Here is a 16,934-nt window from a genome sequence, read left to right as displayed (position 1 = left end):
TTATATGAAAGGCAAATCTACAGAAGATGAACAGCAGAAATCTGGTGAAAATGATAAATCAAAGGTAATAATAGGAGAAATTCAGTCAAAGTGAAGAAGACACCGAAAGCAAAGCCAAAGTTACGCCGGTGTTGTCTTAGCAATCACATGTAGCAGATGACAGGCCTGAAAAATATGTGAAAATGGAATCACTCAAAGAAAAAGTCATTGCAAACAAGTATGTCAGCTAAAAAAGACGTGAAGAAGATGTAAGCAGAATGTAAGCAGGAAGTCCCGCTTGCTAGACGCATGTCTCCTCATGAACTTCAAGCCATCACCAGAAAGAAGGGAGAAGCTCGAATGATTCACTCCATTACAGACAAATGGATTTGACACTGGAAATAGAAGAGAGAAAAGAAACTCTTCCTTCAGGAAATTTCCTGAGGTATCGAGGCAAAAAGAAACACTCTTGATATGAGAGCCAGTCATTGTTTTGATTCTTAAAAGACTTTGAACTCATAACTCCTCGTCTTCATCATATTAGCCATTTCATCTGGGCACAAACTGCTCGTCATGCTGTTTGCTTTCTTATCACTACAGTTAAATCACAAAAGGTTTCTACTGAATGCTGTTTCAGTTACTTCTAGTTCTGTATTTGAAGTGAATATTTCTTGATCAATAGTTTTGGACGGTGAGGTCAAATGTCCAGCTGTCATATGGAGTTGAAACTCAGTCATCCAGCTTTCTATGCAGTGTCACGTGGTTTTAGTCTTTAAATGGTCTCATGCTTCCCACATCTGTCTTTGTGAGGCGCTAATTGTCTTGTGATTTCATTTTCAAGTACTTGTAAAGGAGAAGGAGTTGGTGCCAGAAATCAAAGAATCACTGGTAAAGCCAGCTGCTCCACAAAAAGGTACCCAGCCACTTCTTTAAAGCTCTTTCTGTGTTTCTGTGGAGGGTTTATTAAGGCATTCAGAAAAGAATGCCACTCTTATGCAGATATAAATCTTTGACTGTGTCTTGAAACAAAATAGACAAAAACAAGGTGTTTATAGAAAAAATGCAACATGAACTTCTGGTTCTCTTTGTGTAGGATGATGTAGATTAGATAGAGCACTGTTGCTGAAATTCCTGTATACTTTTTACTTTAAGTGAGCAAACCACAAGCTGCTGTTAAAGATCAAGAAGCTGCCAAAAAGCCTGAAGTCACTGATAATGCCAAGTTGAAAAAGACAATTACTCCACCAGAAGAAAAGCCAGGTATTCAGACAGTGATTCCAGCTTTGAGAAATATTACGTGCTTTGGTGATTATACATCAATTCTTTCTTTTTTATACTTAAAGTGACAAAGCCCGTTATGGCGGCTGAAGAACCAACTAAGATGATTGCAGAGGAGGAAAAACCACTAACAAAAAAGATATCACCTGGAACAGGTAGAGGACTGAGATGGAAATGTTCTCTTTGTTTAAGGTCTTTAGTCTGTTCCAGTTTCTTTTTTTAAACTTCTTGTTTGATAACAGCAATTTTATTTATACTCCACTGTGTATGTGTACTGGTGTTGCTATGAGTCTTTCTTATGTTGGAGGATAGGACCCTTAGCCAAAGTAAAGCCTCTCTGTCTGTTGTTGCAGTGTTTGTGTCTGTTGGTGATTGAATTCAACATAAGCTACTGTGTCCTTGTACTCAGCCTAACTTCATTTCATTCTTTGTGTTTACTTACGGTGTTATTTCTTTTCTGTTGCTCTTCATCTAAATGATAGCACAGTGAATTCTTTGCTCTGCACGTGAGTCACATCTGTGTTTGTGTCTCCTCCACATTAAGTTACAACTTTTTGAACTATGTTTTTATATTAGATGAATCCAAGGGGCCAGTCCAAGCACCAGGAGGAGTCAAGAAAGGTAGGAGTACACTCAGTATGGAGCTACTAGCATGTATGGAGTAAACATGTCTCAAAAGGGTTACAAATGGTGTGATCCACAAGCTTACACTTAAATGTATAAATGTGTACAATTATTTGTGTGTAACTCTTTAGGACTCACAAGCGTGTGCTTCAGTCCACACACGTACAAAACAATTTGAACACACATCAAAAACACAAATTCAAATACACAAGCCTGGATAAATGTAATGATCTGCATGCAGTTTATTAAGTTCAGCTTCATAAATTGGATACGTTTGTCTTTCATAAAGCTCCCACTCGTACAAAACCTTAAGTAGGAGTGCACGAATCACCTGATATGCACAGATCACGCCGCATGCCTATGTGGGCTGCCAGCTTCACATGGATCCACAAACACAAGCGCTGTCAACGTGCTGGTGTAAAACAGGGACATCCTCTATAGTCCTTTTTGTTCTTTTTTTCAAATGGAGTGGTCATTGTTCTTCTAAATAAACAGAACAACTTGTCACCCCTCTGCTAGCAAACATAGATTACAGATAACACAGCGTAGCCTGTAAATATTAATAGTTTAAATAAGCTGCTGCTACATGCTGGACAATCTGCTGGGAAGACTCATTCAGTGCTCAGCTGCAGATGGGGGGACATCATGGTTGTACATCACTGTGGATCATTCTCTGGAGTGAGTATGTGCTAAATAATCTCTGTATATTTTAAATAATCATATAATCCAGGTAATGTGGAATAACACTTTCATGTTAATCCTACCATTCTCTAATAACAGTAGGTTAACATTAATGTTAGCTTAATGACTAATTCTTAACTTTTCAGGATGTAGCAGCAGCTTATTTAAGTGATATATTACCTTTTATAGGTTACTGCGTTGTGTCTGTAATTAGTGATGAGTTGTTCTGTTTATTTAGAAAAGAAACACCCACTTCAAGTAATACAGAGGAAACCCAGACGTCCCAGTTTTGCACTGGGACGTCTGAACGATCTGTGAGAAGCTGGCAGCCTGAAATTTATCTCAAAACCTCACGTGGGCATGCAACATGATCTTTGCGTATCAGGCGATTCATGCACTCAAATTTAAGGTTTGGTAAGTGCGCAAGTGAGAGGATATGTCTAGTTTTAGATGTTTGTGTGCACAGAGAGCTTTTGAAAGAGAAAATGATCCAATTTGTGAAGCAAAACGTAATCACAACGTAAATGATCAGTATTTATTCAGGTTTGGGTGCAGGCATTTGTAAAATAGTTGGAGGTGTGGTCAAATTGCTTTGTATTTGTGGATTGAAGCATGCTCGCATGAGGTCTCAAAAGTTAGCATTTGTAGCCTTTTTTGAAACCTGTCTCCAAATGCACGTATATAACCATGCATGTATACCTCCTATATCTGTAACTTTTCAGTCATCAGTCCAACACTGTTTTTTTTAATTAAGCTGATCACTAATTTGCAAATTTCCTATTAGCTCTACTAAATGCAACATTAAACTTTCTGTCCTTTGTTGGAGAAACTGGAAATGTCCCTGTCATCTTTTGTTTGTTGTTCTTAAATCATTCAAAGTTATCTTCCTAAAATCCCTGATTACATTTTTATCCCTTGTATATTAATATTTATTTATTTATACTCTTTTTCACGAGTTGCTATTTTCTTTGTTTGTACAAATTGTGATATGAGTTTAGTTTACTGACACTAAACTGTATTATACATACAGCCGATGTTTAACCAAGTAATATGAAACGTTTGATGCCTCAGAAACAGTTCTACACAAAAAAGGTCAAAAGGTCAAATTGGAAGAGGATGTGACGTTTGAGATCCCCACGTTGAGAAAGACAACCAGGGTCATGAGAGAGGTGGAAGAAGAACAAGAGATTATCATATTGAAGAAGATCCCATCAGTTCCACAAAAAGAGCCTGAACAAGAGGAATTACCTCTGGTCACCAAGACCACAGTTGTTAATGTTGAGGAGATGGTACATAAAGAAGAAGCTGCTGAGATTATGTTTGTCACCACGAGATATGAGGAGGAGAAGAAGCTAAAAGAGAAAGCAGATGTGGTGAAAAAGCCAAAAGTTATTCAACCTAAAGAAGCAAAGGAACAAAAAGAGACTCCTAAAGATGCGTGGACCCGGCAGAAGCCTGGCCCAAAAGATGAGAAACCCAAAGATACCATTTCTCTGAAGAAAACTCCCAAGACACCCAAGGAGGAGGAAAGTGCCCCACCCAGTACAGCCCTAAAGAAAGTTAAAAAATTGCCTTTGGATGAAGTGGAACCAGAAGTAGTCAAACTGAAACCCTTCGAGAAGCCTCTTAAACCAGCAGAGGATCCAGAGAAAGACAAGAAGGAGAGGCCAGAGAAGGACACGTCACCTTTTCAGAAGGGGGAAAGGCTTCCCAGACAGGTGGAAACCACAGAACCTCCAAAGCAATCTGAGAAAGAACCTGTTGAAGTAAAAGAGCCACCAGCCAAGGTGCCAAAACCAGGAGACCAAAAGAAATCTCCAGAGAAGGAGCCTGAAGAGGACAAAAGGCCAAAAAAGGTGAAGAAGATTCCAACAGTGGAACCAGAGATAGAAACAGTCAAGTTGAAGCCCTTTGACAGGCTGGCCAAACAGGCTACAGAGCCTGAGAAGAAACCCGCAGAGGAGAAAGAAAGGAGGCCAACTGATGATCTGCCAAAACGTCACACAAGTCCAGCTGAGACCCCTGAAGAACGGAAACAACAGGCTAAACCAAAGAAACCTGAGATCCCAGAAGCTCCAGAGAAGAAGCCGGTGAAACCGGAGAAGGTAGATGTAGCTCCGTTGGAAAAGACCATACTTCCTGTTCCAGCCCCCGCTGAGAAACCTGAAAAGGTTCTCGAGGAGAAAAAACCTCTGCAAGTGAAGAAAAAAGTGTTATCAAAGGAAAAAGAGGAAGTATCTCTAAAACCTGTAGAGCAGCTCAAGAAGGTAGAGCTCAAAAAGACTCCCTCCCCGAAAGTTGAGAAACTTAAAGAAGCAGAGACAGTTGCAGCTGAGAGAAGGCCAAGTCTTGACAAACTCAAAAAGCTTCCTAAAACTGTTTCACCCAAAGAATCTATTGAGGATGTGATTCTAAAAAAAGTCCCAAAGAAGCCTTTGCAAGAGGAAGCCAAGGTTAAGGAACCGGCAAAGCCTGATGAAGGAAAGCTTCCCTTGGTAAAGGAAGTCTCTCCTGGAGCCGTGGAGATGAAGAAGGTTGCCACTCAGGCAGAGGAGGAAGTATTTGAAGAGGAGTTTGAAGCTGAGAATGAGGCTGTGCCAGAGGGAGAGGAGGCATGGGGCTGGGAGCTGGTTCCAGAGGAGAGTTACGAGCTAGAGGACTGGGAAGGTGAAGCAGAGGAAGGTGCTGTGAAGGTTCCAGGGGTGGCCAGGAGAGGTGAGATGGTGGCATCTTCGGTGACAACCAAAAAAGAAAAAACCCTGCCTCCCTGCCATCAATAATATCCACTCATCTTCGCTTCCATAACCTCATTTTCCCTCCATCGTATTTTAAGTGTGATGCGATTTCTTCATCTTTTCCTTAGACTTGTGTAATCATTCCGTGTCCGACTGCCGGTCACGTTTACCGCTTTGTTTCATTTTTGTTATGTCGTTTATGTTTCTGCTATTTGACCATTCTCCATTATGTATTGTCCCCACTCATTGCATTCGTCTTTGTTCTTCCATTTATTTTAATTTTAATGTATCGTCTTCCTCATCGTGTTTTTGTCGACCCCCATGTGAGTGTCAATACTTCATAAACTTACCATCAGAACCATTTCATAATCCCCAGTCCATTCACTACACTGGATTTCCTTACCCTGGCATGTTTAGCATGATAAGTATGTATGATTAGCCTGTGAGCATAAAATAATTTATATTCTTCCTGAACAGAGGGACAACCAACAGAGGAAGCAGGAAGAGGTAGAGGTAGAGGGCTGAAACGTAAGTTTTACCTTGATAAAACAATGGTGTTCCAGCAAAACCAATGTTACCGTTTATCCAGAAAGGATTCACAGCGCTTCATTTGTTCACAATTTGTCACATGACAGCATTATTCAAAAATGGATTAAATTCATTGTTCACTTAAAAATCTGAACCCAGTACACTTTAATGACAAAGCCCAGCTGTCCCAGCTTTACACTGGGACATTGAAACACTGCTGGCAGCCTGCAATTTGTCTCAAAACCTCACGTGGACATGCAACGTAATCTGTGTGCATCAGGCTATTCATGCACTCAAAGTTAAGGTTTGGTAAGTGAGCACGTGAGACGTTATGTGTCGTTTTAGACATCTGTATGCACAGCAAACTTTTTGAAAGAGAAATTGATTCAATTCGTGAAGCTAAACTTAATGAGTTGTGCATAAATAATCGGTATTTAGCCCTGCTAAATGCACTGTTACATTTTCAGTGTTTTCTTTGAGAAGAATGTCTTTGTGCTCTTGTTTTGCCTTTGTCAAAATAAATTAAATTAATTTGTTACCTTAAAATTTGACACATAGTACCCAATAGTGACAAAGTAAAAAAGGTTGCTTTGAATTATTCCCATTTGATTCAGATTGAAAAACAAAAACATGTACATAAGTATTCAGAGCCTTTGCCATGGCACTCAGACTTGAGCTTAGGTGCATCCTGACCACCTCCCAGATGTTTCTTACCACTTCCAGAAGAACAACTGGGCCTGCATGGTAGATGGTAGCACATGACAGCCCACCTGGAGTTTGCTAAAAGCCACCTGAAGTGCTGTCAGACCACGAGAAACAAAATTCTCTGGTCTGGTGAACCAGACTTTAAACTATTTGGCCTGAATGCCAAGTGTCATGTCTAGAGGAAGCTAGGTATCCCTCATCACCTGGCCAATGCCATCACTACAGTAAAGCATGGTGGTGGTAGCATCATGCTGGGGGATGTTTTTCAGCAGCAGGAGCCTAGTCAGGAAAGACAGTACAGAGACATCCTTGATGACAGTTTGCTGCAGAGCGCTCCGGACCTCTGCAGCAAAGGTTCATGTTCCAACAGGACAACACACCTGGAGAGATCTGAAAATGGCTGTGAACCACCCAAGTAACCTGAAGAATGGGAGAAACTGCCCAAAAATCGGTGTACCAAGCTTGTAGCATCATACTCAAAAAACCTTGAGCCTGTATTTGCTGTTAAAGGTGCTTCAACAAAGTATTGAGCATAAATACTTTGATGTAAATTGTTGGGGGTTTTTAAGAAACTTGAGAAAAGTTTCTAGCTTTTGTCAGTTTGCCAGTTTTGTGGGTTATTCTGTGTCAAACCTTGAGGTGAAAAAAAAAATGGATCCATTTTGCTGTAACATCACAAAATGTGGGACAAGTAAAGCGCTGTGAATACTTTACTGATGCAGATACAGATATGATGACGTGAGCATGCCATTCTATTTTCAAATGAAATGTGAATTGATGGTCTTCAATTTGTTTATTCAGCTAAGCAGACCCCATCTCCTGGAGAGGGCAGGGGTCGGGGGCTGAGGCCTGGTGGGAAAGGACCACCACCACCAGAGGAACCTTTTGCAGGGTTCAAGCTCAAAGCTGTCCCGCTGAAGTTTATCAAAAAGCTTCAGAACATTGTTCTGCAGGAAGCCGAGTCTATCGGCTCATCTGCTGTCTTTGAATGTGAGGTCTCACCTTCCACTGCTGTTACTTCTTGGATGAAAGATGGTAGCAATCTCCGTGAGAGCCCCAAGCACAAGTTCACTTCGGATGGCAAAGATCGCAAATTGAACATCATTGATGTCCAGCTGTCTGACACTGGGGAATATACGTGCGTGGCCAAGAACGCTGGCAAAGAGATATCTTGCACCGCCAAGCTTATCGTTGAAGGTATAATAATGTTTTGGCAGTCCTGAGATGCACAAAATGTAACCATTGGAATCCCCTCAAATAATGTGTGATGTCTCTGCTATTTTGTCATGTTAAAGAGCTACCTGTGAAATGGATCAAAGAACTGGGAGAGGAGACATCAGCAATGAAGGGTCAGCCTCTGTATATGACCTGCGAGCTGAACAAAGAGAGGGATGTGATATGGAAGAAGAATGGTGAGGTCCTCAAGAAAAAGCAGGGCAAGATTCAGATCAATATCATTGGTATGCAGCACGCGGTGACCATCCAGAACTCCACGGAGGAGGACGTCGGTGTTTTCTCATGTGAAGTGGCTGGACAGGAAGACGTTAAGACTACAACAAACGTCAAAGTGATTGGTAAGCAGAATGAGACGTGCTGCACGCTCCTACATGTCTCAGTACACATTTTTATCAAATTTTGTGGCTTGTTTGTAGTTTGCCTAAACAAACATAAATATCATAACATTATTATGCATCTTTATATCCTATTGAAAAAGATTGCCGCAAAGTGTCCTGCAGCTAAATGTGATTTATTTCCACAGCTTGGACATTAAATAGAGATCCTTGGAATTTTCAAACTGAGTATCGCTTAAAATTTTAACCACGTTAAGACTAAGCTGATTTTGTCATGCAATGTTTTATTTGTGCAAATTCTGAAACATATGATTGTCATTGACTCTCAAAATTCAACAGAAATTGTCAAAGACTGGATAGTGAAACCACTGAGAGATCAGCATGTAAAACCAAAGGCTGCTGCAACATTTAAATGCGAGCTTTTCAAGGAAACTCCCAACTGGAAGTGGCTCAAAGGAGAGAATGAAGTCCAGCCATCTGACAAGATTGAGATCAAGAAGGAAGGAAAGGAGCTGACGCTCGTCATTAAGAACTGCCAGCCTGATGACGTAGCAGAATATGCGCTGGAGGTGGAAGGACGCATCTACACTGCCAAGCTAACACTTGGAGGTTCATCCATTTACTTACTTATATCCATAGTAACTGTAATCATTTAAATCATTGCAATAGTTTTCTGTTGCTGATGCATAAGATTTAATATTGAGTACTAATTTCTAATAATGTGTTCACAGAGCGGGAGGCTGAGATCCTAAAGCCTTTGGTCAGCGTCGAGGTGGTTGAGAAGGAAGATGCCATGTTTGAGACTGAGATTTCTGAGGACGACATTCCTGGGGAATGGAAGCTCAAAGGAGAGGTTTTGACCAGATCCCCGGTGAGGCACAAAGGGCTTGTCTTATATTGCTGCACATGTAGTCTTTAATTTGTATGTTCACTCTTTATTCGCGAGTATATTGTAATGTTTTCACTAGACATGCGACATCCAAATGGAGGGTACAGTGCGTAGACTCAAGCTAAAAAACTGCCAGCTGGACCAGGCGGGAGAAGTGACCTACACGGCTCTGAACGCCATAACCAGCGCCATGCTTAATGTCAAAGGTAAGGGGAACTCCTGTAACCAAGAACTGCAAATTCTGTGTGCTGTAAAAGTGTCCTGTAAAAATAAAGGTGTGAGGTCTTAACCGAGGCATCCTGTGAGAGTGGACCTTACACCTTTACTGAAAAGGATCGACAACTCAACTTGATCATTTGTGCCACTATATCAGTCTGGTGTGGGATCTTAGCTATTTTCACTGGTTGAATTGGTGTGCTGTATCTGTTGTTGTTGTAAAGTCTTGTACTGGAAAATATAAAGTATAAATGTGTCAGATTTTGTCTCCCTCTAAAGTTTATTTGTATCTTTTATGGTTAAATGTTCTATGTTAAATCTGTGGACATGGACAGTTTATTAGTTAGCACATGTTAGTGAATGTGTTACGGGACTCAATTTGAAAGGGACTTGGTTTTAACAACAGCAGTGGAGTTCTGCAACAAATCATTGATTTTCCCTGGCAAACATCTGCTGGAGTGCAGACTTTAAGAAGTGGACAGAAGACACCTCTTATTTGCCTTCTCTGGGAACTATGTTCAGAAGATGTTTTTTCTACCCTGTGGCAAAACTTGAATGTGAATATTTTGAATTCTTGTTACTAACAACATGGTGTTCCTTAATAATAACTTCAATATAGGAGGTCCTTCAACACCTTGTGAGAAAGAGGACTGATGTAGTTCAAGATGGGAAGAACACTGTGAGCTGGCAACAGCACCTTTGTTGTCTTACTGACCATTTTAAGCACTTTGGAGTGATCTTCAGTTTAGTCAATAGCAAGAAGTAACTTAGTGTTTTAATAGTCCCTGATACTACGTGCTTCCTGATTCGGGGTAATTATACAGCTAGAGGGACATTTAAAGAGATACAGAAGGTACAGCGACCTCAGGCTGTAGACTCCAGTCCTGTTGTTGTGTTCTGTTGTTGACATATTGTGCCTATGTCACTTTTTATCTCAGAAGTCGAAATGGACTTTGTTGTCCCGCTGAAGGATGTTTCTGTGCCAGAAAAGAAACAAGCTAAGTTTGAATGCACCATCACAAAAGATGTTTTTAAAGTCATGTGGTATAAAGGGGCTGACATCATCACCCAAGACCAAAAATATGACATCATCGACGACGGAAAGAAGCACATGCTTATTATAAACTGCTGTGAGTTTGATGACGAGGACGAATACATGATTGAAGTTTTAGGCAAAACCTCAAAAGCTAGACTCACAGTGGAGGGTAAGTAATGGTCCACGTTTACTGGAAAAAAGGCCAGAACACGATTGTTTTCACTGCATTCATTGTCTTGGTTACCCCACCATCATATGAGCTAACTCATATGACCCTGTTTTATTAATGTAATTGTAGGTATCAGGCTGAAATTTATCTCACCAATAAAGGATCAAACTGTAAAGGAAGGCAAAACAGCTCGCTTTGAGCTGGAGCTTTCTCACGAGAACATCCCCATCACCTGGTACAAGAACGACAACAAAATTCATCCGAGCAGAACTGTTGTCATTCACGTGGATGGAAAGAAGCACGCACTAGAAATGAGAGAAGTGACTCTAGATGATATCTGCCAAATTAAGGCTGAGGCCAAAGGAATTCTTTCCATGGCCAACCTGACAGTTATAGGTAATCCAAGAATAACGACCTGTCCTTTCTGTCCTCATTGTCAAGTGTGTCGTCCTTCCCACAGCTTTGTGTACACTTTGTCCATTGTTGTGTCTGTCTGGGTCTACAAAAGTACTGTATCCTTGTCTCTGTGATATATACGAAATCATTTTTTGTGGTTTTCATTTGTGTTTCTCGTGTGTCTTCACTGTCGTGTTTTGTGCACTGTATATTTGTGGTGTATTGTGGAATTACCCAAAAATATTCCCATTCTAGAGGGAGATCCGTACTTCACAGTTAAGCTGCAGGACTATACTGCAGTGGAGAAAGATGAGGTGGTTCTAGATTGCGAGCTCAGCAAAGATGTCGATGTCATGTGGTACCACAATGAGGCCGAGATCAAAGCTTCTAAGACGGTGAATATTAAAGCTGAAGGCAAACGCAGAGTCCTCATAATCAAGAGAGTTGGGGACAAAGACAAAGGACAGTACCTATGTGACTGTGGAACAGACAAGACGACAGCGACTCTTCACATTGAAGGTAAAGACCCAGAAATCTCTTGATTTTGATATTCGGTCATTTTGAGGCAGCTTCCTTCCCTTCTTGATACTCGTCTTCACTTGCACAGCCCGTGCATCGCGTCCTATCGCTCACTCTTTTTTGCAATTTTTTACTTGAAGCACTTCACTTTCCAATCAGCGTTTACTGGTTTTTTTTCCGTCTCTCTCCATTAACAGCAGAAACTGGAAGACTAAAAACTAAAAGATTTAAAGTTTCCAAGAAGCTAAACTGTATTCGAATCTATGTGTCAGTCCTGTGGTGTCGTTGTCATGTCGCTGACTTCTGGTTATGAGATTTCCTTTTCAAAACACATCACTTATTGTCTTTTGAAGCACTTTGTCACTTTAGTAATCACACAGTTTCAAACTGGATCAAATCATCACAACATTTTATTACCGGGACCACGAGGCACTGGTTTCTGTATGTGTGTCTGTCTGATGTTGACTTGTTTTTGTGTGTACATTGTGTGTACATGTTTGTATATGTTTATATGTTTATGATTTCTTTGTCCCCTCTTCAAAACGTCAGCTCGTCACATAAAGGTGGTTCGGCCGATGTATGGCGCTGAGGTGTTTGACGGAGAGACAGCTCGATTTGAGGTTGAGCTCAGTGAAGACGATGTCCATGGCCAGTGGAAACTGAATGGGGAACTCCTCAGTCCATCCACTGTATGTCACTGCATCTCAGCAGATATTCATTTATCTGTGGTTTCATTCTTTTACTTAAATCTAGATGTCGATACACTAGTAGAGATAAACCGTAGTTGTGTCCTCATCACGTTTCTTTCACTCTCACAATTTTGCTGAAAACGTTTGTTGGCCATCTGCAGGATGTTGAAATCGTGGAGGACGGTGCCAAACATACTCTGGTCTTGTACAACTGCAGAGTACCTCAGACCGGCGAGGTCATGTTCACTGCTGCTAATGCCAAATGTTCTGCTAACCTGAAAGTGAAGGGTGAGCTTTCCACCTTCCTTTTTTTGAGTCAGCGTGGAAAGTCTCTGCCCACTCAGATATTTTGATTTTTTTATTAACTATCTGTCTGAATCAACAGAGGTCCCAGTGTCATTCATTACACCTCTGGCTGATGTACATGTGTATGAAAAGGATGAAGCGAAATTTGAACTAGAAATTTCCCGGGAGCCCAAAAGCTTCCGTTGGCTGAAGGGATCTCAAGAGTTGTCAACAGATGACAAGTTTGAACTCCACGTGGAAGGAAAGAGACACAGTCTTTTTGTAAAATCTGCCAGATATGAAGATGAAGGTAAATACATGTTCGAGGCTGAAGATAAGAGGACATCCGGAAAGTTGATTATCAAAGGTAAACAAAGTTGGATCTCTTTAGTGTTTTTAGGAGAAGATTTGTTTGGGTACGTGGCTGAATTCTTCTTTTGCGTGCTCGCTAAACTTTGTATGCCAAAAGCCTTTTAACGACAAAGGCCACATTTCTTGTCAGGTATTCGCCTTGCATTTATCAAGCCAATAAGAGATGTGACCGTAAAGGAACGTGAAACTGCAGAGTTCAGCGTTGAACTCTCTCATGAAAAAATCCCAGTCGTCTGGTACAAAAATGACGTCCGTTTGCACCCCAGCAAAGTGGTGCACATGTCCGAGGAAGGAAAAGTGCACACGCTGGCCTTCAAGGAGGTCACAATTGATGACACGTCTATGATCAAAGTGGAGGCGATGGCCAAGACTTCAGAGGCCATGCTCACCGTTCTCGGTTAGTATCGTCCCGCAGAGGGATGCATCCAGATTTCCATAAAGAATGTACTGAGTGCAGGACTCGTGTACTTGTTGCCATGAAAAAACTGCATCTTCCCCTTACTGTATTAAAATGGAATTAACGTGTGACATTTTTGGGTGAATGTATACGCTGCACTTGCCATGACTTTAGCCAGTGAATGTTTTCAGCTGATATAATCCTGGTGTCTGCCCACAGAGGGCGACCTGTACTTCACAGTGAAGCTCCAGAATTACACCGCTGTTGAGAAAGATGAGGTGATTTTGTCCTGCGAGTTGAGTAAGGCCGCTGCTGAGGTCAAATGGTTCAAAGATGGCGAAGAAATCTTTCCCTCCAAGAACATTTCCTTCAAATCTGATGGCAAGAAACATATGCTGGTCATCAAGAAGGCAGCAAAGAGCAACATGGGCGCTTACAGCTGCGACTGTGGAACTGACAAAACTACCGCTGACCTTAACATCGAAGGTAATACCTGTGGTGATCCAGCCCCTCAGACTCCACCGGGACTGCAGAGACAGGCCCCGCCCACCAGCATTCACCAAACCCCGCCTCCTGTTATCTCCATTTGTCCTGCACTACTGCAGCTTCCACTTTATTTCTAAATGCTTGTAAAAATTATCATTATAATACTTGAGAATAATTCAACCTTGCACATCTTACAGTGCATGGTATTATGGATCTGTAGATGTGTAGATGTGGATATACTTTGAAATGTTTTATGGGGTTAATTATTCTCAAGCGTTCCTCAACTTCTGTTTTTACACAAATTGTAAGCTTGTCTTCTGATTTTAACTCTCCCGTCTTGTCCTATGTTTAGTTCATCTGTTACACTGTATCTGACAATGGGAAACTCTTTTCACAGATGTCGTCTAATACGTTTCCGTTCGCTTCCCTTCACTTGTAAGTCTCGCTAACATATTTTAACAAACTTTACAGAACGTGACATCAAGGTCGTCCGCCCACTGTACAGCGTGGAAGTTACAGAGACCGAGACGGCGAAGTTTGAGACAGAGATTTCTGAGGAGGACCTTCATGCCACCTGGAAACTGAAGGGCGAGACACTTCATCCGTCTGCTGTAAGATTTTACACCTATAAAATATAATTTCAACACATTTGTTGGAAATTCCATGAAAATGTTTTGAACTGGCACATTCATCTCTTGTTGGTTTGCACATTGTTTGTTCTCAGAATGTGGAGCTCAAGGAGGAAGGAACCCGGCACTTATTGATCCTCTATAACTGCAAAATGGACATGGCTGGAAGTGTTGACTTTGCAGCAGCGAATGCCAAATCCTCAGCTCAGCTCAGGGTCAAAGGTGACTGAAACAAGTCTGAAGTCAATCACAGCGATTTTTGAAATGTCTGTGATAACATTTGCTAGTATGAAACTAAGGCTACGTTCACACTGCAGGTCTCGATGCTCAAATCCGATTTTTTTGTCTGCTCGTTCACACTACAAATAAAATGTGACAGCAAACGCGCTCTAGTGTGAATGCTCAAAGCGTCTGCATGCGCAAAAGAAGATGTCAGACACAACGCGCTCTGTTTAGACCCAGACCAAACTATTGTTTGACTGATGGCCCTTAATATAAAGACTTCAGACTTTACGTTTCCCAATTTTTGCTTTAAGTTATTTTGTTATTTGTTATTTACATAATAATGTAATAATGATCCTTATTGCTGTTTTAGAGGATAGCAGCAGATTTCTGTCAGAATCTGCAGATTATACAGGACAAATAAAATGTTCACGTTGTCTTCCCAACAGTTTCACTGACATCTACACTGGATGGTCAGGAAGTGTTCGCGATGTCTTCTGCGGCGCTGATAATTGGCGTCTGTCTTGTGTCAGTGACGTAAAAGGCGGATTTAATGCGACCTGACCATCAAACAGCAGCCGCTTTCTAAAACATCAGATATGTATCGGATTCAGGACCACATACGAAAGTGACCCAGATCGGATTTGAAAATATCGGATTTGTGCCGTTCACACTGTCACACCATGATCAGATAGATGGTCGCATAGGGTCAGAAAAGTCGGATTTGATGCGCGTTCGCCTGCAGTGTGAACGTAGCCTAAAATTTCCTGAAATTCCTCCTCTTGATTTGAGTTATCAACCCATCCCGTGATCCTCTTCAGTAATAGAATTAACACAAGGAGCACTATTTGATTAGATGATAATTTGTTGTTTTTAATAATTCAATAAATAATTAAAAGTTAGTGATGCAGTTGTTTTAATAATATTTCCCTTCACATGATTCATTTTGATTGATCTTGTTCCAACTTGTCTCTGAACTAGAATTTAATTCAGTGCAATATTTAAATAACTCAGCGACTGATTGAAAGCTCCTATAATGGCGCAGGCTTACAAGTTTCTAGAATTAAAAACTATTTCATATTTTGCTTCTCTCTCACTTTTAGATTTATCAAATCAGTAAATGTTCAGAAATAAAAGAAAGTTCAGCAGTCCAGCTACACAATCATAAACAGTCATTCTTGTTCAGAGTGTAGGGATTTAAATGTGAATTAACTTTAATAGATGAGTCATTTTGATGGTGAGACTGCAAACTCTTCAGACTGACAGCTTTCTGATTGCATGAGCTGTCATGCTGCCAGAGTGCATTTCAACAGGCTGTAAAGGGGCCTTAATTCAGGCATGTGAAGAAGCCTGTTATAAATAATTGATGTGGCTTGTTAATCCACACTGACTTCCTAGAGCTCTGTATGTCCCGTGTTACCAAACTCCCCAGTAGTGTGACGTTGGGTAACTCCTGTGAGGACATTCACATTCTCCTTTTCCTGGGAAATTGCAATCTTGTGATTGACAGGAGCAGACCGGCTTCCCTCAATGGATTTGGCAGATGTGGGCTCTCAGCCTATCAGGCTCCTTAGTTATTTTTGAAGCCACATTCCTTATCTAGAGAAGGGTTGCAGTGATTGGCAGGGGGGAAGGGTAGAACCCCAACTCTTACTGGCTCTGCCTGCCGTTTACATCTGACAGTAGGATTCATGCTAATGAGCTTGGACACCTAATGCCAAGTCTCAGGGCAGCTTGTTTCAGTTGTCCAAGGTCTTGCACCAGCAGCCTTCAGCTCAAAACACCATGAGGAATAGCCACTGAGGATTAGCCATGTCTCTCTGGGCGTTTTTTGGTTTTCATTGACCTGTTTTTCGGTCAGGGGCGCTAACCATGTTTTCTTCCCAATCTAAAGCCCGAGTGATTGGCCTCCAGAGGCCTCTGAAGGATGTCACCGTGACTGCTGGGGAGACTGCCACCTTTGAGTGCGAGCTGTCATACGAAGGCATCGCTGTCGAGTGGTTCCTGGGGGGTACAAAGCTGGAGCCAAGCGATAGAGTAAGTCTCAACACATCTGACTGAGCCCACGCAATGTTTCTTTACTGCGGACAGGATCACTAGGAGATTCGCTTCCTGAAACACAAGACCCATTAACATTCAGTTACAAACCACTACAGAAGTCCAGGCCTCATGATTGTGTCCCACAGCCAGAATTTCCCTTTCCATTTGTACACAATGTTCGTTTTTTGTGTCCAATGAACTGCTCCGGCTTCATATAAGGCTCTGCTGGTGTGGGTTTGGGATTCCTGGTTTTGAGATAACATAGGCAGGAAGGCTTTTCTGCCCCACAAGCGTTTCTGCAGGGTTATTTTTAACAGCTGAAGGAGGCTGAGGTGCAGGGCAAGTGGCAGCAGAGCTATGACAGCTACAGCTACAAAACACATGGACTGCTATAAGTGTTTTGCTTGAGCTGATGCACTTGCTGTTTCCACATTGTAATTCAGAGTTGAACAATGAATAGTCCAGGCCCTGAAATGAAATCGAGTCAT

At 41.5% G+C, this 16,934-nt stretch overlaps 2 protein-coding genes across 4 annotated transcripts in view; both read left to right on the top strand.

The window, feature by feature from the left end:
* Positions 1–16,934, top strand: part of LOC146690116 (titin-like) — a 218,377-nt gene that overhangs the window by 87,735 nt on the left and 113,708 nt on the right. For 2 of the 3 annotated variants that reach the window (XM_085434978.1, XM_085434979.1), the window contains 10 exons: positions 1,834–1,878; positions 5,775–5,825; positions 7,332–7,727; positions 7,826–8,104; positions 8,441–8,710; positions 8,833–8,972; positions 9,070–9,196; positions 14,027–14,166; positions 14,280–14,406; positions 16,301–16,443. In XM_085434978.1, coding sequence (XP_085291104.1) covers positions 1,834–1,878; positions 5,775–5,825; positions 7,332–7,727; positions 7,826–8,104; positions 8,441–8,710; positions 8,833–8,972; positions 9,070–9,196; positions 14,027–14,166; positions 14,280–14,406; positions 16,301–16,443 — 1,718 coding nt within the window. Of the gene's footprint in view, positions 1–820; positions 893–1,131; positions 1,240–1,322; positions 1,413–1,833; positions 1,879–5,774; positions 5,826–7,331; positions 7,728–7,825; positions 8,105–8,440; positions 8,711–8,832; positions 8,973–9,069; positions 9,197–10,144; positions 10,412–10,540; positions 10,808–11,062; positions 11,327–11,875; positions 12,016–12,176; positions 12,304–12,400; positions 12,668–12,802; positions 13,070–13,288; positions 13,556–14,026; positions 14,167–14,279; positions 14,407–16,300; positions 16,444–16,934 lie in introns of all 3 variants that reach the window. The other variant, XM_085434981.1, reaches the window with a different exon arrangement.
* LOC146690117 (uncharacterized) lies at positions 1,885–5,548 on the top strand. The gene has a single exon (XM_085434983.1). It carries the CDS (start codon positions 3,723–3,725, stop codon positions 5,340–5,342), a length of 1,620 nt encoding a protein of 539 aa, XP_085291109.1. The 5' UTR covers positions 1,885–3,722; the 3' UTR covers positions 5,343–5,548.

This window comes from Copadichromis virginalis, linkage group LG16 (assembly GCF_057382275.1).
Source record: "Copadichromis virginalis isolate Kocher_CV1m ecotype Utaka linkage group LG16, C_Virginalis_male_GT1.1, whole genome shotgun sequence".
NCBI lineage: Eukaryota > Metazoa > Chordata > Actinopteri > Cichliformes > Cichlidae > Copadichromis > Copadichromis virginalis.
This window is presented reverse-complemented; position numbering and strand designations above follow the sequence as displayed.

Coding starts and splice junctions, on each gene's coding strand:
- LOC146690117 (XM_085434983.1), top strand. CDS start 3,723: ATGAGAGAGGTGGAAGAAGAACAAGAGATTATCATATTGAAGAAGATC.